The sequence below is a fragment of the Haliotis cracherodii genome, unplaced genomic scaffold (genome assembly GCF_022045235.1).
Source record: "Haliotis cracherodii isolate W230 unplaced genomic scaffold, xgHalCrac1.p SCAF_1, whole genome shotgun sequence".
NCBI classification, from domain to species: domain Eukaryota; kingdom Metazoa; phylum Mollusca; class Gastropoda; order Lepetellida; family Haliotidae; genus Haliotis; species Haliotis cracherodii.
Genome location: NW_027266264.1, coordinates 68,931,534 through 68,959,325, shown reverse-complemented (window position 1 = coordinate 68,959,325; position 27,792 = coordinate 68,931,534). Strand labels below are relative to the sequence as shown.

Sequence of the window (27,792 nt, the reverse complement as noted above, 5' to 3'; positions counted from 1 at the left end):
CAACTTTCATAATACGATTGGAATATAGCTGGAACAAACAATAACAAACCATCATGTAAATCATTGTAACGTCATCAGTACAGTGAATGGAATGACATCCGTGGGCGTGCTTCTCGTGTCGGTGTTGGATACAGGAATAGAGATGGTAGTTGTAGCTTCTTTATTCATTTGAAAAGTATCGATCATGTCCAGACTCCATCACCATGGTACACAAACGTAACGGTGATAGTGGGTACAGTATTTGGGTTTGTAAGACGTTCTGAGCACATCCAGTCATACTAGGTAATGTCATCTGAACACCGGTCGTAGACGTTTGATGGTTATCAAACCAAGTATCATACTCATGGTAACAGTGTTCAGTGGGATGTGAATAAAGACTGGAAGCGGACACATATAGCGGTAGCCCAACACAGCACGGCACACTGCAGTAGGATCGGCTACGCAAACAAGTTCAAATGATGAATATGTGTGCATAACATGGAAAAGGTAAAAGATAAAGGTAGTGTTTTTTCAGTCATGTGTAATACAGTACTACTTTCAGGATTTCTGACTCCATCGTTATCTGTCTGAAGGTCACGACCATAAATCAAAGCATGACATTATCCCTGATACAAACATGATCGTGCTCTGTCATTAAGTCACCATACAGTTCTATTACAAGGGTACCTAAGCTCTGTCACAAGCAATGGGAACTCCGTCACAAACAGACCATTCAACTCTGTCACAAATAACAGATACCGGAGCTCTGAAATACCTAAGCTCTGTCACAAGCAATGGGAACTCCGTCACAAACAGACCATTCAACTCTGTCACAAATAACAGATACCGGAGCTCTGAAATACCTAAGCTCTGTCACAAGCAATGGGAACTCCGTCACAAACAGACCATTCAACTCTGTCATAAATAACAGATACCGGAGCTCTGAAATACCTAAGCTCTGTCACAAGCAATGGGAACTACGTCACAAACAGACTATTCAACTCTGTCACAAATAACAGATACCGGAGCTCTGAAATATACTTATCAGGGTTCTGTCACAAACAGACTATACAGCTCAATGGTACCGGAGCTCTGTCACGTACATATCAGACCTCTGTCACAAACATTAGCGGTTGGTCAAACTCGCTGACTTGGTTGATGCATGTCATCGTATCCCAATTGCGTGGATCGATGATTAAGGTATTAATTACTCGTCCAGATTCGATTATTTACAGACCGCCGTCGTGTATCTGGACTATTGCTCAGTGCGGCAACAAACCAACCAACCAGCCACAAACATTAGAGAGTTCTGTCACAAATAATTCACAGGTCATAACAAATTGGTTCAACAAAACAAAATGCAAGCGACAATTTTAAATAAGTACACATCAGAAAGAAAATTCAGTTGAAGTATGGATGACACAAGGTGCTCTCGTGGTGGCCGATAAATCAATTCCTGAACACAGAATGTTAACGTTAGAATCAACATGCTACAGCATGTATAACAAAAGAAGAGCAAGGGGTCCGCCTAGAAGGTACAACACTGGGCCATTGTTATTGACGGCAGTGCTCGTCGTCGTCGTCGGCGGCTCAGTTGTAACTGTTGTCGCTTCAGTCACATACTCGGTGGTCGGAGGCGCTGGTGTTGGAGGGCAATCTGATGACGTCACGGTGACTGTAGCAGTGATTTGTGACGTCAACGGTCCTGGGTATTCCCCATGGTCCACAGCACGAGTGGACAGGACGCAACTCTCGGGCTGCAGCAACGTCTTCAAGAGGTGCACCGTACCATCAGCGTGTATTTGTATACAGTCGCTTCTAGCCGGGGTAAACGTGATGATGTTGTTGCCTTTGTAGTCCGAGTCATCATCTGATGCAGCAAACCTGACAGGGAGTATCCCGAAGCCTGTGCATTCTGTCACTGTGTACCTAAACATAAAATGGCTAATGGTTTTGATACATGAACTTTATTATAAACGTTCTCATAATGAACAACTGTTTGGTGTCTCTTGCCATGTGGGCTACACTTCACAACTTTGAGGTACAATCGATAATGTTATATTCTTGGAAGATTGTAATGAGCCTCATACGACTGCAAAAAAGTTGTTTGATTAGGATTACAACATCCAAGGCCTAAGTAAACCTTTGAAACGGTTTTATAGTAGACATGTGGAGGACAGAAAATGACAAAAAGTATGCCCGATGCAATTCCTCATTTTGAAGTGTACCAACTGACTTGTCTTTGCATGTGTTAATGACATATGTTGCAGGATATGCTCATCTTTACGAGAACACCTGGTATCAGCACTATGTGATAGCGATCCATGAACACATGCTCATATATTGTCAGTAGATGCCCAGCTTTGGCACAAACACAATATCTTAAGGGACATGATGGACAGTCTCGATCCTTTTATTACCGTCGGGGCCATGCTTGTCGTTTTGACACATAGGTCTATCCATGGTACGCTTATGTAATTGACAAGATTCAGGAAAAACTCTTAAACTACGGTATGTTTCCACACCACACAGGGGCACGGTCAAACAGCTACATTATTGAGCGTTAACTGTGATATACTCACGCTATTCCCCCTCCATGTGTAAAATAGGGTCTGTTGTCGTTGATGTCTCTGATGTTCAGGTTGACGGTGGCGTTGTCCGTCAAACCCTGAAGGTCAACTGCTTCTATGATGAGGGTCCAATTTAATTCTCGTACGTTGTTGTCGATGTTGTAGCGAGCAGTTATTTCCCCCGTGTCGCGGTTGATCTGGAACCTGCCCTCGTCATTCCCACCCACAATCCTGAACTGGCACCTGTCTCCACGATCCTCGTCCTCGCACAGGAAGACGGGGTTCACGTAGATCTGGACAAATATATAGAACAGTATGGCCATTTATGGTTGAGAACAATAATCTTTAAATTGTATTTCCATGGACATTATGCAAATAATCTACATTAACACATATTGGGGACACGGGTAGCCCAGTCATCCAATTGAGCAGCAATTAACCGTGCAGATTTGTCTCTCTTGGGCACTCCAGTAACCTACAAACGTGGGTTCGAATCTCGAATATGTTTCTCGGTTTGTCAGCGCCACGCTCCGTGATCCTGTGCATACATCCTTCGAGATACCAATCAGGGATATATTGTATAAACAGTTATATGAAATCCCTTTCAAGCTCAAAGTTCATGCAGTTTGGACCATCCTCAAAATAAATATGCCATTGAACTGACACTAAGTGTAACTCACTAAGTGAAAGTTAATTCGTATTTGTTCATGAAGTATATACTATATATTGTCTTTGGGAAGACGTAAATGATATAAGTTGCAAGGTAGCGTTTCTTTCAGTGCACATGTTCTTATGGGGCAAACTGTATTTGTCTGAATATATAGGCAGACATTCATTCATAAATGGCATGTAGACTGTGCTTGCGTAAAGGACTCTTGATAGAGCCGTGTTAACACAATCGTTTAATAGAATAAGGTACTTTACACGAAAATGGACTACCTTTACCAGAAAGGTTATAGCAGTACATAGTGACATTCGTGATCCTTAATCTCTTCGAAGTAAACTATTGGCTGCTACCAGAGTTTGATAATTATGCCACAAGGACAATCCGATTTTGGATTTTTTGGAATGGAAGATGCAGAATTTAACAGGGAACAGTAAGAAGATAGTAATCCTTTGGTATATTTCATCAACTGACTTATGCATCTGTGTTTCAGCTTGAAGTCTTTCTTACCGATTCCTCGTTGACCTGCTGGTAGTAGACTTTCGGGCTGAGAACAGGTGGTTCGTTGACCTCAATGGGACGTACGTTAAGATATTGGTACACCAAGTCACAGTTGCCGTTGTCGGCGGATATGTTGAGGTAGATATCGGCGAAAAGTGGGTTTTCGTAATCCAGTTCTTCATTCAAGGTTATAGATGATCGACCGTCTAGTGAACAGAAGCGCGTGAAAATGTATTTCTGTGATGAATTTATATATAATTAGTTTCTCATTGATTTACAAGGCCTGTCCATACAGCATTGATTTGTAACAACCTATGGGAACAGCGTCAGAACTTAGCTGGTGTGGCGTGCTACAAAATATGGAATCTCATCACCTTATTTTCTCGTGGATGTTTGAGTTGCATAATAGAATTAAAAAAACAAAAACATTACAAGATCATGGCATGATTCTGTAGGAACTTAAATAACCAATATATCTTTTATATGAAGAAAAGATTTCGACATACTTTATGTATTCAAATTGTGAAACATCTTAACATTAACATTTGAAGTAATCCATTCATATAATTTTCACAGCTGTTTTGCTGTAAAGCCCAATAGAATCTGTTTCGGTTGATAATCGAGACTGGTTATTTTCTGGCGTTGACGTTTTATATTAATTAGAAGAGGTTAGAACTGTGAAATTTTAGCAAATTCTTTAAACACATATTACATTTGCTGCTTTCATTGTTAGCTGACAGTTACTGGATTAACTGATTGAGTATGGTTTTATGCCGCTTTTAGCAATATTAATACGGGGGACACCAGAAATCGGTTTCACACATTCTACCCAGGTGGGGAATCGAACCCGGGCATTCGGCGTGACGAGCGAACGCTTTAACCACTAGGCTATCCCACTGCCTCGACAGTTAAAGGAAGCACTGTAACCAATTGGTAAGCACTGTTACCACTTACTGTTTGTGTTATGCAGGCCAAGACACTTACTTTCAACAGAAAACAGGCTGTGGGCTTGAGGAGGGGTCACGTGAATGATGGCGTATGTGACTGCAGGGTTGATTGTTGGGGGATCAAAGGTGTACATTACAGTTCCCTTGGGGTGATCCTCTCTCACAGATATTGACCGGTTCAATTTGGAATCAATCGGTGCTGGGAGGTAATCTATAAAGTACAGAGTCAAACAATCATATCTATTTGATCATGTGATTATGTTTTGGATCAACGTTTTATAATAGACGACTTCCAACTATTGTATAGATTTGCCTCACTTTTACTATGCAGTCATCGAGGGCTAACTTCATGTGACTTAACTTGACATTTACGTAGTAGAATGTACACTATCCATTTGTCTGGCATCTTAAGTGTCATTACAGTGGTGTCTCTGTTTGAGCATTTTAACATGTTGCTTGTTTTACATCTGGTAGAAACAATCGCTTTTAATATAATATCTCGACACTGTAAAGGCTTGTAGCTACGCACTGGTGATATCACACGTGACCGATATAGGCCCAACGTTAGGGTTGGTGCCGTCGTTGACTGACACCAGGAAGGTTATGGACGGATGACATTCCATTTCCAGGTTCTTCTTCGCTCGAATGATGCAGGTAACTACAATAACGATAAGACATATGTTTTGCAACATCAGTGACAATAATGCTGGCAACAATGGTGAAGCAGATGGAGCTTGCAACAATTGTGAGGTTCAGCGCAACAAGGAAACAGGTGAAACTTGCAACATCAGTGACGATTGTGAATGTAGCAATGAAACAGACGAAGGTTGCAACAAACTGACGATAGGGAGACTCAGTGCAACAACGAAACAGATGGAGCTTGCAACATCAGTGACAATTGTGAATGCAGCAATGAAATAGATGAAGGTGGCAGCATCAATGGCGATGGCAGTTATAACCTACATTCCAATACAGTAACACTGACAACAATAATGATGGTACATGCTTACAACATTAACCATTGGTGAGCACAGACTTGCAGTCATTGGGGAAATATAGTATGAAGAATATTAATAAACAATGATACATAATGTAATGTTGTTTCCAATATTTGATGCAATGGTTAAAGCAGAACAGCCAAATTTGTATCAAGGAGTTTCTTCCAGTCGGTTGTAACGTGTATGTCTGTACACCTGCTGTCACATACACGATCCTAATGCATGAAAAAATAATTATGATTCAGGCTGTCTAAAGAAATAGAAATTATCTGCCACCAAAAACACATTGTTGCAAGATGATTGTAACAAAAATATATTCTAGACTCACAGTTCCCAGGCAAACCCCTCCCCTCCCCCCAGAATAGCAAATGGTCGGTCCCTTGCAAACGGCTCAACGACGGAACATACCAGGGTCTATCTCAACGTTTGTCGAGGGAGGTATGGTGGTCATGGAACAGTAGGTTATGTCCCCATCCGGATCTGATATGCTTGTATGGAGCGTATTGTAGATGGTGTCGCCAGCGTTCGTTAACTTTGCGTCTATTGGCGTTGGACAAGCTGTAAAACACATTACATGTTATTAACACCTGGTAAATTTAAATAAAATGAAATGGCAAATAACATTATTTATATATTGTTTTTATTTAGCTCCATGAATTTCTGCAAGAAATGAGCCTATTCCAATATAGGTCTTTAAGTGACCCTAACACCATATATCGTTTAATTAAACATTTGTGTACGTTTTACGGTGCATCCTATAATATCCACGTACAGTGAAATCCCGGAATGACGTTGGAAACGCCAAATGTGATACAAATGTAATACTCCAGACCAATGATTCGCAAATTCAGAAATTTTGAAATCTGAGCAATTTTACTGTGAACGGTATAACTTAGATGACATGTTACTTTGTTGTAGACTGTCAATCCTTGGCGGTTCATTTGTCGACACTTTGAGTAGCACACTAGTTGTGATGGGTGTGTCTACGCCATTAGTGCAGGAGGCGGTCATCGTGTATTCTTGAACCAGCGTATAGTTAAGTTTCCCTTGACTCGGCAGATAGAAAATGCACCAATCTGTAATATAATGCCATAAGCAAATATGTGGCATACAGTTGCCAATATAGGCATATATATTTCTGGCGTGAAAGATATCAATAATTCAGTTATCGCTTTCCTAACATTATTCATTTCAAGAATACATAATGAGGGTAAGCAAAAAAAATAAGAAACATGACTGTCATCATAAATGTATGTTTAAGTTGCTTTTTAAATTTAACATTTACATAACCAGACTCTATACCGGACATAACAAAAACTTATTGAAAGCCACTAAAAACATCGTTTAACGGCATGTTTAACATAATTCTTTGCAATTTGGCTTGGCCTTATGTAGACAACAAAACCATCTACCATCTTACCGTTGACCGACAACGCGTCAAGTTTTGTGTAGATATCAAAACAGCCCCCACACTGGAACTGGGGTGTTATCTGTTCTTTTCTTACTGTCAGGATCCTGCCCGCGTCCGGCTCCTCTGTACAACCCAGGCACACCACATTGATACGAGTTGAGGAACCCTCAAAGATAGTTCCTGTTAGGGAGGTCTTGAATTGCTGAAATTACAAGTACTCCAATCCATCCACTGTGTTATTTAAATATGTCTTTGCAAAATACCACAATTGTTTCACCGAGAGAATCGAAGCATCTAATTTCTTAATAATGTTCACAGCCACAAATACACAGCCACGACCTTGACCTTACCCATGTGTTGCCTTGACCTTCACCTTCACCTACAGCTACATGTACTCCATCCCAACGGAATGGGAATTTGTTTTAGTGGTACTGAACTACCTACAGTTCTTGATTATACGTTTGTTTGGGTGTAATATTTTTGTTTATTATCTATTGCAGGATAGATTGTCTGTAAAATCGCACTTCTGTGACGAACGAGTCACACCTAGAATTGCATGATAACTTGTCTATAGAATAACACTTCTATGACGAAAGGGACATAGCTAGAATATTGTTTGATATAAATCCCTATCGACAGTTAAAAAAACTTTGATCTTACAGTGACTATTCCTGCGAATATATGTGCTGATCTGACTCTCTGTGATAACCAACGTACATGTATGGGACATCTGACTTTGTGACTGACTGAATATGTAATGTTATCTGACAATCACCACGTGCCCAACTGACCAGTGATCCTCGGTCATCTACTGCATGCTGTGTGACATCTCCGTTTGTGACATCTGGCAACTGAGTAACGTCCCTTTATGAGACTGATCCTCAATACATCTACCGTCATATCCATCTGGGTATTTAACAGTTGACATTCAGACCAACATTCAATCATTGCTCCATCTTGTATTTCAGTTCAAATAAAGCTCCATGAATATCCAAAGTTGATATCAATTATAGCATCGTAGGTGCAAAGAGTATACTAATAAATATTTGCATATAGCAACCTGAGCTAATGAGTGGCAATACTACAGCATTATCACGATGAGGACATCTTCCCCTGGCAAGGACGTTCACTGACTGTAAAGGTCCAGTTTCCACCTTTGCCGAATTAGGCTTGAATGATAAGATTCCATCTATCATATAACTAACATCTGCTTCAAACAAAATGGCGGCGCCCAGTCAAGACGATCAGATCGATGATCAAGATATTTACTGTATTTAAGTGCATGAAATATCATGAGCACCTTGATAAAAAAACATCTGCAAAATATCTGTTGACGCCCAGTACACATCTTTTGCAAATCCTGCACGTTGAAATCCATGATGTTTACAAACCGTAAGTCTATTTCGTCACGCGATTTTGATTGGACTATGCATAGACACGTTAGTCCAGCCAAAATATAACTCCATAATTGCAGCTTAGTTCGCCAAGGGTGGAAACTGGTCTGTAAACTCCCTTGTCTCGGGAAGATGCTATGGAGAAGGCCCAAATAGAGTGAGTGAGTGAGTGAGTGGAACAGACCAAGATCAGGCAACACGCATAACAACCAAGAAGGGAAGCGGCAACCAGAGAATGAACGATGGAGACTCACCAGTATAGAGGATGCTGGGTTCTTCAAGAGAAGAAGGAAAACTGCGAAAACATGTCCAACGCCCTCCATATGGGTCCGTGTTGACGCTGTCATATAACTGACATCTCTTAATTCGTTGATGATGTCGTTACAATGGTAACTACCAGTATTAGTATTGCGGGCAGTAAGTCATACGATCGCTAATCTTCCTGAACTATCGCCAGACTATTTCTTTCATCGGCCCAAGTGCACGAAAGGTACAATGGCAATTCATATATATACAAACAGGTCACTCTGACTGAATATATGAAAGCCAAGTGGCGTGTATACATTTCGTTGTCTCTATGTGTACGTCATCTTCCAGTATCTGTAATGTGTTCAATAGATAAGTGGTTGAAAGGGACTTATACCGATTGACAGTGTATTGAAAGTTCTTTTGTGGAGGCACATTGCCACATGTTGATGTCTTCGCACGAGTTAAAAGACGCTTGTAAACAGACGTGTCTTAAACGTGTGAGTGAGTGAATAAATGAATTGTAAATAACGTCACAGTCGAAGTTATTCCAGCTGTATAACGACAACCTGTATCTCGAGTCGGGACCAGACTTGGGTCTTCAGACAGCCCAGTGACTGCAATTGTGATCAGTGGTCCACGCCATCATAGCATAGAGACACTAAATGAGCCAGCCAAGTCACCGAGCTAGACCACAACTCCGCTTGGCTTGGGTTAGCTTGGAATCCGAAGGAGTTAAACAAAAAATAAGCATAGTACAGAATGGTATAATCCGTCTGATACTCTTACCCCAACATTGACAATGACATGTCCCTTCAAACTGATAATAACAACATATCTTTTAATGGTCTCTATAATTATCTATGGTAACGTAATCTAAGTAATATAAAAACAAATGGTTTGTTTTTATTAAACACATGTGTGGTCTACAAATACAAATATATCATGTGAAATGAAAACCGTCAGTATAATAAATTGCTTCATTTATTCTTCCTTGCCAACGAAGCAATGGCAGAGAATGTGTATCATCATACAACGGTGAGGTGAGGTGAAATGGGGTTTTAACGTCGCGTCCAAGATTATTGCACTTATATAGCGACGTGCATGCACGTGTATGTGTGTGTGTGGCTGCTTGTACTAGTCCGGACTGATGCCGATTTATAGTGCTAGCTCACTGAGATACCATGCCGCAGTTTAACATGAATACCCCACTCAGACACAGTATACTGACTCCGAGCCGACCAGTCCTTGTTTTAGCCCCTTAATGCCGAGCGCCAGACAGGGTAACAACAAGTACAATCTTTTAACGTCTTTTTGTATGACGCGGCCCGGGATCGAACCCTGGACCTTCCGCTCTCCGGGCGGACGCTCTACCACAAGACCACGGAGGCGGTCCTCATCATACAACGCTTTAACCTGTAGCACGACTGCTTCTTTGTTGCAGCCAAATGTCTTTGTCTCGGAATACTTAGTACCCCGTACTTAATTAGTTGTTTCAAGTCATTCGAAACCTATTTTGTTAGCTCAAATGTTATCAAGACATATCAATCTAAGACTTGCATTTAATAATTATCTCTATCAAAACACTATGTACTTTTACCAGGAACAATAAAAAAAAAAAAAAATAATTTTTTTTTATCTCTATACACAGAAGCAATTTCTCGGTGTCTCAGTACTATTTCTGCCTCAGAATCTAGATTTTTCTTGAAAATAGACAACAGACCATAGATCACATATGACAGCTTTTCGTACTGATTTAGCTCAGGGGAATTTGCTTCGTTCCTGAGTGAGTGAGTTAGTACAATTTTACGCCGCTTTTAGCAATATTCCAGCAATATCACGGCGGGGGAGATCAGAAGTGGGCTTCACACATTGTACCCATGTCGGGAATCGAAACCGGGTCTTCGGTGTGACGAGCGAACGCTTTGACAACTAGGCTACCCGACCGCCCCTCGTTACCATCTACCCTTGTGGGCATTCACGCTAAAGATCAACTCTTCCAAGCACTGTGAGTTGCGTTTCCTGTTATCAGCAGTGCGTAACTGGCATTTCTTCCCCTAGCAGAGAGTCCAATGAAACATTTGTACATCCATCAAATTAACCAATATGCATGCCACATTCTGTAAAACTGTTTCCAGTTCTGTGGTAGAATCATTCTGAGACGAACTGTGTTGTCACTTCCATCGTCAATCACAACTGCTCCCGTAGGACATTCACCGGTGTCACTTATGTTTACGATCATTACGCTTTGCGAGTATAGTTCGCTATGTCTGTGTTGCTCCCGTTCAGTTTGGACTGAGATTATTCTCAGGGTGCCGTTGTTCAAAACAACCTTAGCGTCTATGTTAAGTTATGTGAGTTGGGATCACCTTAGCGCTAAGATACCTTTGGACAACGGCACCCTGGGCTTTTAAAACATATCTTGATAGATGTCAGTGTTCAATGCACGCCTCATTCCAGAAATCAACGATGGTAATGTCTCTTTGTTCAGATTTAGAAGAATTGGGACATGTACAGTGTTTTCAATTTAGAGTCAAGTTACCTCAAATGTAAATTAAAATTAGAACCAAAAACGCACGCGCAGCGTGAGGTTTCAAATGTTTGGTTAAAGCGGTCGTTTAAATCTAAAATAGTGCAATCGTTGAATGGTTTAGTTCATTGTTTTGAAAGGGTTGTCGATTTCAATTCTTGAAACACCGATAATAGTCTTTAAACAAATAATTGCGCTTTATGCGCGTGAAGAGTTTTATTAAGTCAATATACTCGCATATATGGTAAGTATAGAACTCAGAGCACAGAGTTCGTAAGCCAGCATGGGTACCACTGCAGAACAGTAGGAAATGTTTGCAAGGTTTAGTTCTGCACTATTATGAAACCACACTTGTGACGCAAACAATTATGACGTCACAGTCGGATTAAAAAGTGTAAGTTTTCCAGCTGTCTGATGTCCCCAAAGCTTTTAATACACTCTCGATTTCTTTCGTGTTTCTGCAAACAATGCATTTCAACATTCTTTGAAAAGTGTAGTCATCGCAACTATACATTTTACAATCTATAAATGTAAATATGGTTATTTTAAAATGCCTACCGACAATGACAAAATTTATTCTCATTATGTTTGTCAAATCGGCTGTTTCAATCAGAGGTAGTTATTGCGATTTGAGGGCCGGTTGGGTAGCCTAGTGGTTACTTGTGGTGGAAATACATAAATAATTAAGTGAGATCATATACCTTGATGACACCTTATTGACCCGCGATTGTACACACATGTAGTTTCTCTCAAACATTAATGTAGCATGGTATAGGAACACGCCTCTGGACATTAACACTTCTTAACTGACATGGAGGCATATAAACAACATCCAAGATCCCTTCGCCATTATTGAAAATCTACTGTAACAAATGTTATATTTGGGATAATACTTTCTTTGAAAAGTACAGATTCTAATACAGTCTACTGTCTACTATCGGATAAACGATCATTGTAAAAACATAACGCCATAATTCAAATCAAGTTTATTATGTACAAACGCGAAATAATATCATATTTCATATCACAGACACTTATAAATTATCCATTGTTGTGAAACTATAATTTAAAATATTAACAGCACGAAGAAGTACACACCTCTGACAATTAATGCAAGACCGAGCAGTAGTAGAGAGAAATGACTCAACAGAAGGAGTATGATGTGCAAGATCACAATGTGTGGTAGACATATAGGACTTGACGGTCATAGCACAACACACACAGTCACTATGCGTAGGGAAATATAGGACTTGATTGTCACAGCACAACACATGCAGTCACAATGTGAAAGGGAATTAAAAGGACTTGACTGTTGTGTAGGGACATATAGGACTTGACTGTCACAGCACAATACACGCAGTCAGTACATGTGGAGAATTAAAGGATTTGACGGTCACTGCATAATGCTAACGGTGACTATCCGCAGAGGACATGTGATTACCCTCTTCTCCACCCAATCCATACAACTGTGTGTATGCACATGTGCAGCACGTGCATCGTAAGGTTGACTAACGATAGTTGTAAAGGCGCTAGTAGAGATCTGGCATTAACCCATCTGGCAGGGAGATGCAGGATACAGACGAGCAAATTGCCTCGGACTCATCAATGCTGGTTGTGTACAGTCATACTTTCAGGATCTCCGACCCCATCGTCCTGTTCGGCTGCATCGTGTTCAGTTGTAGGCTCTGAAACAACAGTAAACATTAAACATCAAACTCTGGGAGGTATTATTTACTCAGGTCACAGTCAAAACTAATACTTCAGAGAGTTCTACTCTTGTGATGAATGGTTGTTTGGGTTGTTGTTTAACGACGCACTCATCGCAACGTTCCAGGCCACTCATTCCCGTGACTAGATTTTTATAGGAAAAGGGAGATAGAACCAGTGGTCGTACATTGGATGTTTACGTAACCCCACACGAAGTATGATAGTGAATCAGGAGCACTCATCAATACCGACACGACAGGATATTGACTAAATAGTGCAAAAAAAGTGTTCAGTGAAGCCACGTGAGGCCTGAACCCGTTAAGGTAGATGCAATTGTGACAACTTTTGTAGGGAACGTCAACATATGTTTTCCTCCATAAATAAACTGAAGGACATTATTCCTTATATAAACTGAAGGACATTACTCCATAAATAAACTGAAGGACATTACTCCATAACTAAACTGTAGGACATTACTTCATAAATAAACTGAAGGACATTACTCCAAAAATGAACTGAAGGACATTACTCCATAAATAAACTGAAAGACATTACTCACTAAATAAACTGAAGGACATTACTCCATAAATAAACTGTAGGACATTACTCTAAAAATAAACTGAAGGACATTACTCCATAAATAAACTGAAGGACATTACTCCGTAAATAAACTGAAGGACATTACTCCGTAAATAAACTGAAGGACATTACTCCATAAATAAACTGAAGGACATTACTCGGTAAATAACCTGAAGGACATTACTCCATAAATAAACTGAAGGACATTACTCCGTAAATAAACTGAAGGACATTACTCCATAAATAAACTGAAGGACATTACTCCATAAATAAACTGAAGGATATTACTCCATATATAAACTGAAGGACATTACTCCGTAAATAAACTGAAGGACATTACTCCATAAATAAACTGAAGGACATTACTCCATAAACAAACTGAAGGACATTACTCCATAAATAAACTGAAAGGACATGACTCCATATATATTCTGAAGGACATTACTCCATAAATAAACGGAAGGACATTACTCCATAAATAAACTGAAGGACATTACTCCGTAAATAAACTGAAGGACATTACTCCATAAATAAACTGAAGGACATTACTCCATAAATAAACTGAAGGACATGACTCCATATATAAACTGAAGGACATTGCTCCGGAAATACACTGCCTGGCAAAAGTAAGTATACACCGGTGTTTGGTGGCAGCTAAAAATGGGTATCAAGGCTGTGTTTAGTTAGGACCTTAAATTTGCAGTGTTTCAGAACAGTAACGTGTTTATAACGTTTGTATTGTTTTCGTAATAAATCCAATTTTCAAGTGTATACTTTCTTTAGCCATACAGTTTATGATTCGTTGATCCTGACATTTTTAAATTGATGAATTCATTGGAAACGGAACCTCTCGGATTAACGAGCTCTTCATGAATTTATTTATCAGTATCATATATTATAATATACTTTGGACACAGACCAAGGAGGTTGATTAACGACGCGTCTTCTTTGAATAGATATGATCACACTTCACCATCAACAGATAAAACACGACACTTAACAAATTGGTATGAAATGTACACTATATCCACTCACTAGTTGACCCCGCCCTGTACGGGCTTAGTGTTGGTCCCCGTGGGGAGGACTGCGCCTGTAGGGGCGTTCTGGTATGTTGACAGCAGAGAACCTGGACCTTGTGGGTTCTGTCTGAAGGGAACAGCTTGGTTCGGCGGAATAGGAATCACTTGTTTTATCTTGACATTTTGCTTTAAAGGAATCAGTCTTCGTACACGAAGGTAGCGGTTGACTTTAGCTTGTGGCACAATCGAGTTTCCATAGGTCACTGGTGCCGGAACCACAGCTGTTTGAATAATTTCTTCTTCCTCCTCCTCAATTTCTGTATGAAGAAATAATTGGTTCCTTTCTATTTAACAATTTTCCATTATCGACAACCATTGTATCAACACTCGTTAGAACCAGGCACATATCGTTATCAGGAGGTTAAGAATGTCTGATACAAAATAAACTCATATGGTGAACAATGAAGAAAATGCTTCACCTTCATGTGTTTAGAATTACCTTTACGTGATTCAAGAAGTCTTACCCTTTGATGCAGGTTTAAATTCATCCTTCTGTCTCGAATATGCTCTCCTAAAATGAGGACAAAAGAAAAGAAAATTACTATAAGAAATACAATCATGCACATTTTGAGGCTCTTAAAGTAATGGTTAAAACTGATGACGATTATATAGTAGACCTCTATTTGACACACAACTATGAAACACGCTGGATGCAAGTTGCAGGTCAGCTGTAGGTCATACATACTCTTGGGAGAAAGGTCGGATGTGCTTCGGAGTCGCCGCTCTGCCAAGAACAAGAGAAATCAGTTAGTGTGTGAGTTTTAACGCATTCTTTGGAGGTAAAAGTTGACATATAAAAACTAGTTTATTTTATACTTTTATCAGATTTCGTATGTTGATATGTATCTGTATCATTTTTTTACTATTTTTTTGTACTTCAACTGAATAAATATCAAACGCACATATCACATACACATTAATTAGGAAATCTGCTCTTGAACATTATCATTTATATCGATATTTTAACATCCGTGTTTACATTTATTGAAACAATTCAGGTTTCGTGTGTGCTTTATCAGTAAATGAATGGATCTGGCCAAGTTAAACCATTAATACATAATTATGTCAAGTAAACCTTAGTTGAAGGTTAGAGGAAACAAAAGCCGTCAATTTACTTAATAGAAACCCCTAATCACAATCAAATCAAATGGTTGCCAATCTCATAATTACAATATCAACATAGAATAGTCTCGAAACACGCACCTGTTACAGCCACAACCCTCCGACCAGGAACTGGAGCCTGTGCACGGCTTAGCGCAGAATCTGTAGATCATGTAGGCTAGCGCCGCCAACAGCAGCAACCCAAGGAGGCCAGCTAATGCCCACAGGAATATGTCACCGAACCCTGTGCCCGCTGAATTTGCTCCAGACCCCGCAACAGTGACAAGGCTGTTGAGGCCGGCAACGGCGTTAGCGTTTGCATTTGCGTTTGCATTTGAATTTGAATTTGAATTTGAATCCGCCGTAGAAGCGGCGACTGTATTGACAACAACTGTGGTTGGAATCACTGTGGTACAAGCTACAGTTGTCACAATCACGTTGCCCGTGGTGGTGGATGTCAAGGGTCCCGGTACCTCTCCCAGGTCCGTCACTCGTGTGCTCAGTGTGCTTGTGGTGCCTAGCGGCGGAACGGCTTTAATCAGAGCGGTACCATCGTTGAAGATTTTGATAAAATCATTTTCAACCTCTGTGAAATGGAAGACATTATTGTTCCTGTAGTCTGAGTCCACGTCTGTCGCCATCAGGATAGTTCCAAGATTCCTGGGTGTGTCACAGTCCATCAAAGTGACACTGTTAGACAAGGGAAGGTTACGTTAATACATACATTATCTCAACAATATGACAATTAAATGTAAGTTCATTAAGACAATTGACAAAATGTCGCGCTAACGGTAAGTCGACACAACCAGAGTATCGATAGCAGATCATAAGGATTCGGAGGGACAAGGAAGCTTCTTGGTCTTTTAAAATACACTGCCGATGTTTTTGATACAGGTATTATAGGTGTGTTTTGGACCTTCAGCTTGCAGTATTTCAGCAACTGTTTTCAGTCTATTAACGTTTGGTAAACGTTTGTAATTGAAGTTTGAAGTGTATACTTTCTTTTGCCTGTCACTTTATATTATTAAATCGAGTCTGTATTGTGAATAGATGTATCTTTCCTTTTGACTACGGCCTTGACTATTAACGTCTTTTGTCTTTTAATATAGTGTAACATAACATCTATTAACGTAACTTCATAATATCGATATTCATAGTTTTATGGTAATTGGGAATCGTTATGAGAGTTAGTGAGTTTGTTTAGCGCCGCTTTTAACAATATTTCAGTTAAATCGGATAATTCATCTAAATGTAGGAATAACGTCCCAGGTGATGAAGGTCGAAGACCACTTTGGTGAAACTCTGAGCATGGGTATGGTGCTGACAAACCTAGAACTATAACATGGGTGATTCGAACCCATGGTCACAGGTTTCTGACCAATGGGCCACCCGTATTCCTGGGAATTTTTGTGACCTAATAGTCACTAAGATCATCGAAAATAAAATGAATTATCCATAATTTTAGACAATATGAAATATTTTCAGTTCAAGTTAACTAGGGTTTAATTTTAGAGAGTCTGATTATATTATCCTGTAACTTTTTACAGTCTTTTTACTTCCCAATACTGACAACAGTGTTACTTCAATCAATCAATAGTTTATTCGATATGAAGGCCAGAGGCCAATATATAAATAGGAACCGAAAATGATGCCATGATAGGCTACGGACAGAATGTATTACTAATGCTACATAGTCTGGTTTAAGCAGCAACAAGCCGTCTGCACGAAGAATGTCGTAATGCACCATGACGCTGAATTGGGCATGTGTTGTTAATACGGACCATTGTGTCATCTTGAAAAGGTCAATGATATGCGTGTAACTCTTTACGTGTGACAATACAGACAAATATTACAGCTTTAACATATACGTGAAACTAGTCACCCTAATATGTAAATATATATCATTGTCACACTTTTTCTGGTAATTGCTGAAAAATATTGGTCTGCATGCACATTATCCTCAAGAAGACTTGCTACTCATATGACCAACATCAACAATTTGTTTTAAACGTTCCATTTCATATCAACTAAGCAGTTTGTCTCACTGACTACCAATTAACGTATTGTGGTCGCCCAAAAGTATCGGTTACAGTTTCTGTAGAAGATGATGCCAAAATTTCGTCATCACTTCCAAAGAACAAGTTGTGACAGCCATCTGTCTTTGGCATCATTAGGATGGGACGTACTTTCTCAACAACCTTCATTTTCATTTTTCGAAAGCCCCCATCAGTGACTTTACGACAGTAAACATATCTAAATATTACAAGTGAACATAATTTCGTTTCATTTCAAGTATTCTTTTCAGTTTCTCACATTATTGTGATGGTAAACCCAACTGTTCAGAACTTCAAATAGTCATGTATATTGCGGCAGTCACACAGCTTTAAACACTGTACTTACGAAAACACGGCCATTGTGAAAGTTGGTGCGTTGTCGTTGATGTCCTCCACGATAATGTTGATGGTGGCGTTGTCTGTACTCCCAGCTCGGTCCTCTACCTGCACCAGTAAGGTCCAGTTCTTCTCCCTCGTGCTAGGGTCAAGGTCAATGGTACCAGTGGATGTGATGAACCCGGTGGAAGGGTCAATTGACCACAACCCCTCTTCGTTGCCCCCGATGATGGAGTAGATGTCGGTGTCGCCAAAGTCCTCCTCTGTCAGCAGCCAGCCCGGGTCGATCAGCACCTTACACGGACAGGGAAAACAATAGTATATACAACGTTTCCATTGCACAATTACCAACTGATGAAACTTTTATTATCCAGAATAATTAAATTAATAAATATCTGTTTGGTATACATGTAGAAGGGTAAATGAATGTAAGATAAATATCAAATCAATTCAAGGTCTGTATGAAAAAATTGTATGTTCTATGGAAAAGATTACGAAACATATTACATTTTATATAGTGTGCAAAAATAAAAGTTTTGTAACTTCCTCAAGCCAAGCCATACACCCATCCTTCCATTATATATAAGTAGCCACAATGCTACCACTTTACCTTATTAATATAAAGTTCACTGATTCAATATTGTATTTAACTGCATGTTGGTTTGTTGTTTAACGCCGCACTCAGCAGCAATATTCAAGCGATATGACGGCAGTCTGTAAATAATCGAGTCTGGACCAGACAATCCAGGAATCGATATCATGACAATCGATCCACCCAATTGGGATCGATGGCATGCATCAACCAAGTCAGCGAGCCTGATCACCCGATCCCGTTAGTCGCCCCTTACGACAAGCATAGTCGCCTTTTACGGCAAGCATGGGTTCCTGAAGACCTATTCTACCCCGGATCTTCACGGGTCTTTAACTGCAGGTACCTTGGTGAGTGAGTGAATCGGGTTTAACGCCACTGTACAAGTATTCAGTTATATCCCAGCGTATCAGTTGAATGTGTGGGGAATTCCTGAAGTGGTGCATTACTGCGAGCATAAGGATGCTGACAAACTAAAAATCAAAATGGTTGAATCTAGAATTCTAACCCACGATAATAGGATCCTGGATTAAGCGTGGTAATTCTGCCAAAGGGGCCAATGTCACGTAGTAGATGCTGGTGTCAGTATAACGAATATTAAAGATATATTTAGAAAAGCAGCACTGGTGGGTATTAGAGCGTTTTTATGCTTTGTGCCCTACCCCGCCTTCGTTAACAGTCTTGCTGACATTCTTTGGAAGTAGGACCGGGGGGTCGTTGGCATCGGTGGTTCGGATAAAGAGGAAGTGTTCAATAGGATCGCAGAAACCGTTCTGAGGACGAATCGAGATGTTGAAGTTCTGAGTAGTTGGGGATTCAAAGTCCAACTTCCTTTGTAAAATAAGGCTGTCCAAACCCCGTGTATCTGTAACACATGATATTGTTAGGCAAGAGCGAAAAGAGCGACAGCTTTCGTATTTGACAGAATTTATTGGACCATAAAATTTCCACATTTGGCTAATATCAATGTACATCAGTAGAATGACGAATGCTAGTGATAGAGTAATGCTGTTTGTCTCCGTACATCTGGGAGGAATGTTCAGCACCATGTCATATATATTCCATAGACAAAAGCCAGTATTTTCCATATTTTTGGTTTACAGTGAAAGTGACAGTTTAATATTGAAATAAAGAAACAGTAATTGATTACAACTGGCATGTTTCGTAACTGATTCATGGCATTATCCATTTGACAAGCCTTCATATTGCTTCTTTGTTTGTTTGGTTGTTTAACGCCGCATTCAGCAATATTCAAGCTATATGAGGGCGGTTGCTTCTTTGTATCGAACCGTGAACGTCCGGGGTAAAATAGATCTTCAGCAACCCATGCTTGCCATAAAAGGCGAGAATGCTTGTCGTGAGAGGCAACGGGATCGGGTGGTCAGGCTTGCTGACTTGGTTGATGCATGTCATCGTATCCCAATTGCGTGGATCGATGCTCATGATGTAAATCACTGCATTGTCCGGTTCAGACTCGTTTATTTACAGGTGTATGCATGTAGACGTTCCACGCGTTATAGTCCCGAATATACCGTTAACACTAAAGGATCCGGACCAACGAAATGTCACGTATATTTTGATTTTATCACTTTACTTTGATTTTCCTCTTTAAATACAAGTAATTACACGTGACTGTACATTGTATTTAGCCAAGGATATTCTTACTTGTAATGTTGATAAAACTGCGAGCACTCGTAGGAAACGTGTCGAAGTCATACGTGACTATTGGTGTGAGTGGTGTTGTCCGTAGGTAGGGAAGTACTACAGCCGACCCCACCAGTGTGTCCTCGCTCAGGCTGATCTCCTTGTTGACGTTAGATATGGTGGGAGGCGTGTTTGGATCTGGAGAGGTAAGATGCAGAACCAGATGTATTGCTTCACATCCTGTCTGAGAACAGCAGAGCTATACCGCGTTATAATGATGACAAGAGGGACGTAACAGTTGTAAAAATTGACGCATTCGTTATTAGGGAACGTACATGAAGCATTCGTTAGTATTGCAATCACTGAAGTAACACATACATGAAAAACACACACTGAAATACTGTTACTTCTTTCATAAGAGACTGCCTCCGTGGTCTTGTGGTAGAGCGTCCGCCCGGAGAGCGGAAGGTCCAGGATTCGATCCCCGGCCGCGTCATACCAAAAGACGTTAAAAGATTGTACTTTTTGTTACCCTGTCTGGCGCTCGGCATTAAGGGGCTAAAACAAGGACTGGTCGGCACGGAGTCAGCATGCTGTGTCTGAGTGGGGTATTCATGTTAAAGTGCGGTATGGTATCTCAGTGAGCTAGCACTATAAATCGGCCGGAGTCCGGACTAGTACAAGCAGCCACACAAACACACACACGTGCATGCACGTCGCTATATAAGTGCAATAATCTTGGACGCGACGTTAAACCCAATTTCACCTCACCTCACCTCTTTCATAAGATTAAACAAAAGTGCTCGCTTTATGTTCTTCAAACTTCTAACTGCCAATCAAAGACTTCATCACAAGCACTGTTCAATATGGAAATAATATATCAATGATATCTCATGACGGTTCAGAAATCCGTTGTGGAACCAGTACACGTTTAGAATGATCACCGGACACATCATGGGACACACTCCGGCGCAGTGGTGACTCAGCATAACACCACTGCCACAGACTAATTTGCATATCACGTGACCGGACTTTTCTCTTGTTTGTAAACAAACGCGCTTTTTCAGAAATCAGTATAGAACGGACTAATGCAAGTTTTTTTTTGGCGCTTTACATATTGTTTTGCATAATTATATAGATATGCTACTACAACTGCGACAGTGAGTTGCATGACAATATATATTTATACATCAAAGTGACCCTATCGCTATCTCTCCGTATGGCTTCGATGACAGCACGTGGAGCCGTACAACCAATGTAAACGAAGGATAACTACGCAAAAACAAGTAGATTTTCACGAATTAGCATACTTTCTTAATGGTCTACAACCATTCTTTGACATTTGTTCATGAAAATGTGTAGACTTGTCAAACATGAAACGGATGAAAAGGATATGCAATATCTTGAATGGACTGTGAAAGATGTGACGAATCGTCACATGGCGCTGGCCTGTGGCAGAGGTACTATGCTGGCTGGCTGCCGGCCGCATGGAACTCTGGGTAGGAGAGTGTTACATGTTAACGGTACTTGTGTCAGTACTATTACACGAGAACTTACTGTTTACATTGCAGGTCGCAACGAACGGCCCGATAGCATTTCCGTCGGTATCTCGTGCGTTGATTGTGAAGGAAATAGATGGGTTACAGAACGTCTTTAGCTCTTGTGTTGCTCGAATAGTGCCTGTGGCTGAAATACCAAACAAAACACGTACTATGTGGTCATTCAGAGGATATTCTACATCATATTTCTTTCCAGACAAAATTTCCTGTGTAGCTGAGGTCATTAGAGAACCATGTGTGTGGTGTTTATTTCTGATTTAATTTATATCAGATACATTAATCTTGTTTCAAATTTCAAAGCGACAAGAAACTTTTCCCTTTATGTCGAGCAATATTCCATACAAACAAGCATGCACCTTTTGCGAAGTTTTCAAAGAGCGTCATGCCATTCTTGCATAAAAGTGTTCTGATCAGGGTATTCAATTCAGTGTATTTCGTAAGTGTAGGCCATCGGTCCATGACGACATTTGTATTGCAATCTGCGTGATGTCCACTGATCTTATTGTACCGACTATAATGTACTACGAGGTGACATCGCTTGATAAATATCAATAGCTAGATGTTAAATTAATTTACATTCATTTGTAGACTTTCGGATATTCAATTTATGGAGTCCACACACAATAAGTTTACTGAATATAGTTCTATTCCAGTTTCACTTTGATCCATTTTGCAAGGTTGTCATTTGCAAAAATTGCAAAGAAATTATTTCTTATGCCCCATTTTACAGCAACTCGTTTGTGGTGTAATTCTTTGAATAATACTTTATTGGAAACATTTTTGTTTTGAGGACACGTTATATCTTTTTCAGTCATGTTAAAGGCAAGATCTAGTATCCACCTTGAACGTATTTTGGGGATATAACATAGTTGTAATTTGGTACCTTATTTAATATATCAAAATTATTCTACCCCCCTTCTACACCATGTTTTCAAGGAAATATGGTATTAAGTGCAGTTGTGACTTAGATGTTAGGGATATTTTATTACACTTGAGATATTGTTTTATTGCTTGAATAAGACTAGAATACTCCCGAAAATGTGTTTTACAGTCGTATATTTGTTTTAGGTCTAAAAGAGCGAGAAAGATTTCCACTCTCGTCTATCAAATCATTTCTAAGATTAATAACACTTCACGGTTAAAGGGTTATATTATTAATCCAATGCGTGGTATGTGTTGGTGTGAATGGAACAAACGTTTAATCAAAGATATCTTTTGAGCAGTGATTGTATGTTTGATATAAGACACTCTTATACCTCCCTTCATAAGGTTTAATTATGATATTTCTACTGATTTCGTCTGGTTTAATTTCTCATATAAAACGAAAATTCTTCTCAATTTCTTTCACCCATTTCTGCCAAATTGTAAGTAAAAATAATACAGAGTAGAGTAAAACTTTTTATCGACCAATCTAGATTCCACCTTTTGCATATTGTGAGCCGTGTGAGCCTATCCACCATACGTTTGTTTTTCTTGTGTTATTTATAGGCCTGAAAAAGTCGCATATGTTTGAAGAGTTGTCATTGTGTTTTTGAAGACATTCTTCACTTCCATCTAATATGAGAGATATATCGTCTGCGAATTGTGAAATTAGATATTCTATCTCATCAAAATTTGTTCCGGTTTTTTATTAGTGCGTAGCATTATTTCAAAATTTCAGCGCATTACAAGAATGTATAAGGAGATAAAGGGTCTCCCGGTCTACAGCCACTTGTTACTTGTTTAAAAAAAGCTGGAGTTAAACCGTTTACTGAAACACTAGATTTTATATCGTGATAGAAGGTTGGTATCCAGTGCTTTGCAGAAGGTTCAAATTTTAAAAACAATCAAAGCTTCTTGAATGAAATCCTATTCTAATGAATCGAACTCCTTTTCAAAGTCTGAAAGTAATAACACTCCTGGGATGTCAATGCAGGCAATATTGTCCATAATATTTTAACTTTACGTTTGGTCGGATACACACTACCCTTTTCAAGAAGACTATGTAAATTCTGTTCATAACAAAAATGATTGTGGATGTGTATTTTTCAGAACAATGTTTGATTTGCCTTTGTATGTGTTTGTGCTACTGATGAGGCAATATATGCTAACCTTTTCGCGAACACTTGGTATTATCACTATTTCATGATCACATGATTCATACACATATGCTTATGATATAGACGTAAACGCAATTTTCGCTTTTATTGACAGTTTGAGAGTATTTTCAATAGAAACAATGAATGTACTTGATTCGATCTCAAACAGGTTGGAAGGTGGGTCGCTGGTCATTGTGTAGGTCACCGGGTCATTGTCCGGATCCCCAGGATTCCAGTTGAACGGCGGACCAATAACCTGTCCAGCTGTGGTGGTCTGGGCTTCGATGTTACATGTCCCTGGAATGAAGATCACAGTTCATTGTGTGTACATATTTCTCTCAGTACTATATCAAAAATGAAAATAAAATAGGCATATGTTGACGGAGAGAATATGGGGATCACAGAAGTCAGGGGAATATCAAAAGATACTACACAAAAAGTGTTTGTCTCTAAAAGTATCGCCCCACCCCTCTCAAAAAAATAATTTTTATAATGATCGGTCCTTTAAAATAAATGGTCTACGTACCAACCATTGTGATGTGGTAATGCCAATGGCAAATTGTTTCTTTGTGAGGGCAGTCAGGGTTTGTTTTATTTGAAACTGAATATAATTTCAGTCAGGGACTCAAAACATATCATGAAGACTGGAGCTATGCTATTGTATTGGGACCCACTATGTCTCAGATTGATTGATAGTTTGTGATTAACACCATGATCGAGCATCGATATATACATTTGGGATACGATGACATACATCAACGAAATCAGCAAGCCTGGCCACGAATCCTGTTAGTCGCCTCTTACGACAAGCATGGGTTGCCAAACCGACTAATTTTCCGAACATCCATCTACATCCTCATCTACACTTACCAGAGAATATTCCCAATGTGTTAAAAAAGGGAGGTTCATTTGTCCGGATCCTGACATCGATATCAGCCTCCACTCTGTCACCAACGGAGTCCAGACACTCGACCGTGACAGTGTATCGACGTTGTCTTTGGTAGTTCAGCGTCCCCTGGCTCGGGAGGAAGTACAGACAGAAGGCATCTGAGGACATCACATGTACAGTTTTAGTTTAATGCTTGCCGAAGTAATTACCAGACATGCGCTTATTATATTTCTGTATATATATAGATTCATAGAATTTAAAGCTTTTCTTCCTTATGTATGCCCCTCAGTTAAGAATATCATTTACCCTCATGGACATTTACAACCTGAAATTTGAAGGTGTCACATTTATGGAGTTTGCTTGATGGCTATAGGTTGTGGATATACAATCTCACAATGTCTCACAACGTCAAGACACACGTGACGAGATGTGTTGTGGTGTGGAGTGAACAGAGGTGGAATAGTGTCGCGTGGTGAAGTTATGGAATGCCATTTTCAATAGAAACAATGAATTTACTTGATTCGATCTCAAACAGGTCGGAAGGTGGGTCGCTGGTCATTGTGTAGGTCACCGGGATGTGTTGTGTTGTGGAGTGAACAGAGGTGTCGGGTGGTGAAGTTATGGAATGCTTGGAAAGACGTAAAGTAAACGACAGTGATGAAATGGAAATATAGGTAGCGAGAGCAGAGTAAAACAAGTAAATGTTACTTAGTGGCTGGCCGTTGATGTTGTCATATACTTGGAAACAGTTGCTACAGGCGTCGTTGGATGGTGTGACAGACTTCCGAGAGATGGAGTAGGGTCCACCGGCGCCGCCGGTACATGAAATGCACTCCAGCTCGAACTCTGTCGGCTCCTGTTCATACAGGTTCCGGCTCACAAGGGGCTGATTTTGGATTTTCTTGATAAAACAAATACACGTAGTCAGACGAGGTGCACAAAACTGAACGAAACATTTACATCTTGTGTGGACAGCTATTACAAATAACATGCTCATGTTTGCATTCTAGCATCGGCGTTTCTCTTCAAGGGGCAAGAAACTTCTTCACCTCACATTAATTAATGACAGTTACTGGTGACATAATTTTGTCGTTTTGAAATGCTCTTAAATTGCATTTACAAGCATCATTAGAATCACACCGTCCCATAAATTGTTTGAGTTTGAAATCCACAGATATTAGGTGAAAGTACAAAATCAATGATTTTCAATAAAAAAATACAGTTAGGGTACAAGGAGGAACATTAAAATACATACAATTAGAACGTTTATTGTAACTCCTCTACTCATCTGACTCCAGCGCTATCATCATGCTATGACATACAGCCCCAGACCAGCATAGTGACCGTAATTCAGTCTTTCGAAATGTCCACCGTATGACTAAATGGATTCTACAAATATGTGCAAATCCTTAGCTGTTATAATAATTAAGTTCTATCATAAAACCATTTACATGTATCATTCTAAAATATGAAATGTCGTCTTTATTGTCAATAGGAATGTTATTATGTAATTAGGTTGGGCCAATATTCTGTCACTGAAATTCTCTCAAGATCAGTCGTTTGTAAATTATTTAGCTTACCTCCTTGTCCATTGGAAAATTAGCTAGATATATGTTTGAAAACATTTCAGTCGTTTATGTTCGGTAAGTGTGTATATCTGACATAAAAGTGTCATTAAATACCATAAGGTAACTACTAACTAATAAGTACTCCTTCTAATGTCAGTCGACCGTCTCCGTGATCTAGTGGTAGACCGTCCGCGTCATACCAAAAGACGTTAAAAGATGGCACTTGTTGTCACCCTGTCTGGCGCTCGGCATTAAGGGGCTAAAACAAGGACTGGTCGGCTGGGAGTCAGCATGCTGTGTCTGAGTGGGGTATTCATGTTAAAGTGCGGTATGGTATCTCAGTGAGCTAACACTGTAAATCGGCATCAGTCCGGACTGGTACAAGCAGCCACACAAACACACACACGTGCATGCACGTCGCCATATAAGTGCAATAATCTTGGACGCGACGTTAAACCCCTTTTCACCTCACCTCACCTCTAATGTCAGTCCAATGTCTGTCACAATTCTAGTTATTTCATTTAATGATTGTTCCTTCAAATCGATATGATATCAAACCATTAATAAATTAAACAGTTAGTTGAATTTTGGAGGTTGCGGAAGAATGTTTCAAGTAAAAAATGCGGTTATTGTAGCTATGCGTTCCAAGTGTATGAAGCCGGCCAGTATTATTTCTTGAAATGTTTCCAGCTTACCTCGGTATCTGACATCCAAGAAGGCCACATAGCGAAGGTGTTAAAGACAAACTAGAAACCACATGGTGTCCTATAAAGTAATTATTCCATTCCAAACACTTTACATTGACTAACATGACCGTGAAGGTAACAAATCAACGACTTTGAAGCAAACACGATATTTTACTTATTTCATGATTCTAGAATTATGATTGGATATTGTTTCAAAAATATTTGAATAGAACATAATTTTATACATTAAGAAATATGCCATAACATAATACCTTATTATTGCAGTGCCAAGTTTTAAAAGTAACTTCGTTAATTTGTAAGACATACTTACCAATGTAGTCATAGTCATTGTCAAAGGTACCACCCACAAGAACACAATGAGTATATGACTCCCCATAGTTCCTGGTTAGACTGCACTCAGTAAAATGTTGTTTATAGCAGAAAACCAGGTAAACTTCTACATTCTCAGGGCTCCGTGTTTACCGATGTCACATATCAAACGCCATATGTATTCGTGACGTCACTTCCCTTCAATCATTCGTCTGTATATGGGTATTCAGTATAATACGTGTGAATACATGGGATCGTTAACCCTTTATACAGTGTTGGAAATAAATATAAAAGTAGATATATTACATTTGTGGTATCATGGTTTTCCCGTTAAAAAACATGTTAATGTCCAT

The 27,792-nt window shown here is 39.6% G+C and overlaps 2 protein-coding genes across 3 annotated transcripts; both read right to left on the bottom strand.

The window, feature by feature from the left end:
- Nucleotides 1–156: 156 nt before the first annotated feature.
- On the bottom strand, nt 157–8,926 carry LOC139467868 (cadherin-99C-like). The gene is made up of 9 exons (XM_071249384.1): nt 8,719–8,926; nt 7,080–7,272; nt 6,568–6,735; nt 6,068–6,217; nt 5,191–5,319; nt 4,699–4,872; nt 3,724–3,920; nt 2,562–2,842; nt 157–1,908 (listed from the first exon to the last, which is right to left on the bottom strand). The coding sequence occupies exons 1-9, from the start codon at nt 8,809–8,811 to the stop codon at nt 1,470–1,472; spliced, it is 1,824 nt and encodes a 607-aa protein (XP_071105485.1). The 5' UTR covers nt 8,812–8,926; the 3' UTR covers nt 157–1,469.
- A 3,347-nt stretch (nt 8,927–12,273) lies between these two features.
- LOC139467855 (cadherin-13-like) lies at nt 12,274–27,610 on the bottom strand. Of its 2 annotated transcripts, XM_071249363.1 has the most exons (13): nt 27,441–27,610; nt 25,564–25,756; nt 24,837–25,013; nt 24,117–24,263; nt 21,887–22,015; nt 20,351–20,527; nt 19,348–19,550; nt 18,107–18,390; nt 15,809–16,396; nt 15,291–15,329; nt 15,070–15,116; nt 14,562–14,862; nt 12,274–12,925 (listed from the first exon to the last, which is right to left on the bottom strand). In XM_071249363.1, coding segments are annotated over exons 1-13 (2,352 nt in total). In that variant the 5' UTR covers nt 27,507–27,610; the 3' UTR covers nt 12,274–12,924. The 2 variants fall into 2 exon arrangements, with proteins under 2 accessions (XP_071105464.1, XP_071105471.1); XM_071249370.1 differs by lacking the exon at nt 12,274–12,925 and having other exon boundaries at nt 14,561–14,862.
- Between the last annotated feature and the right edge of the window lie 182 nt (nt 27,611–27,792).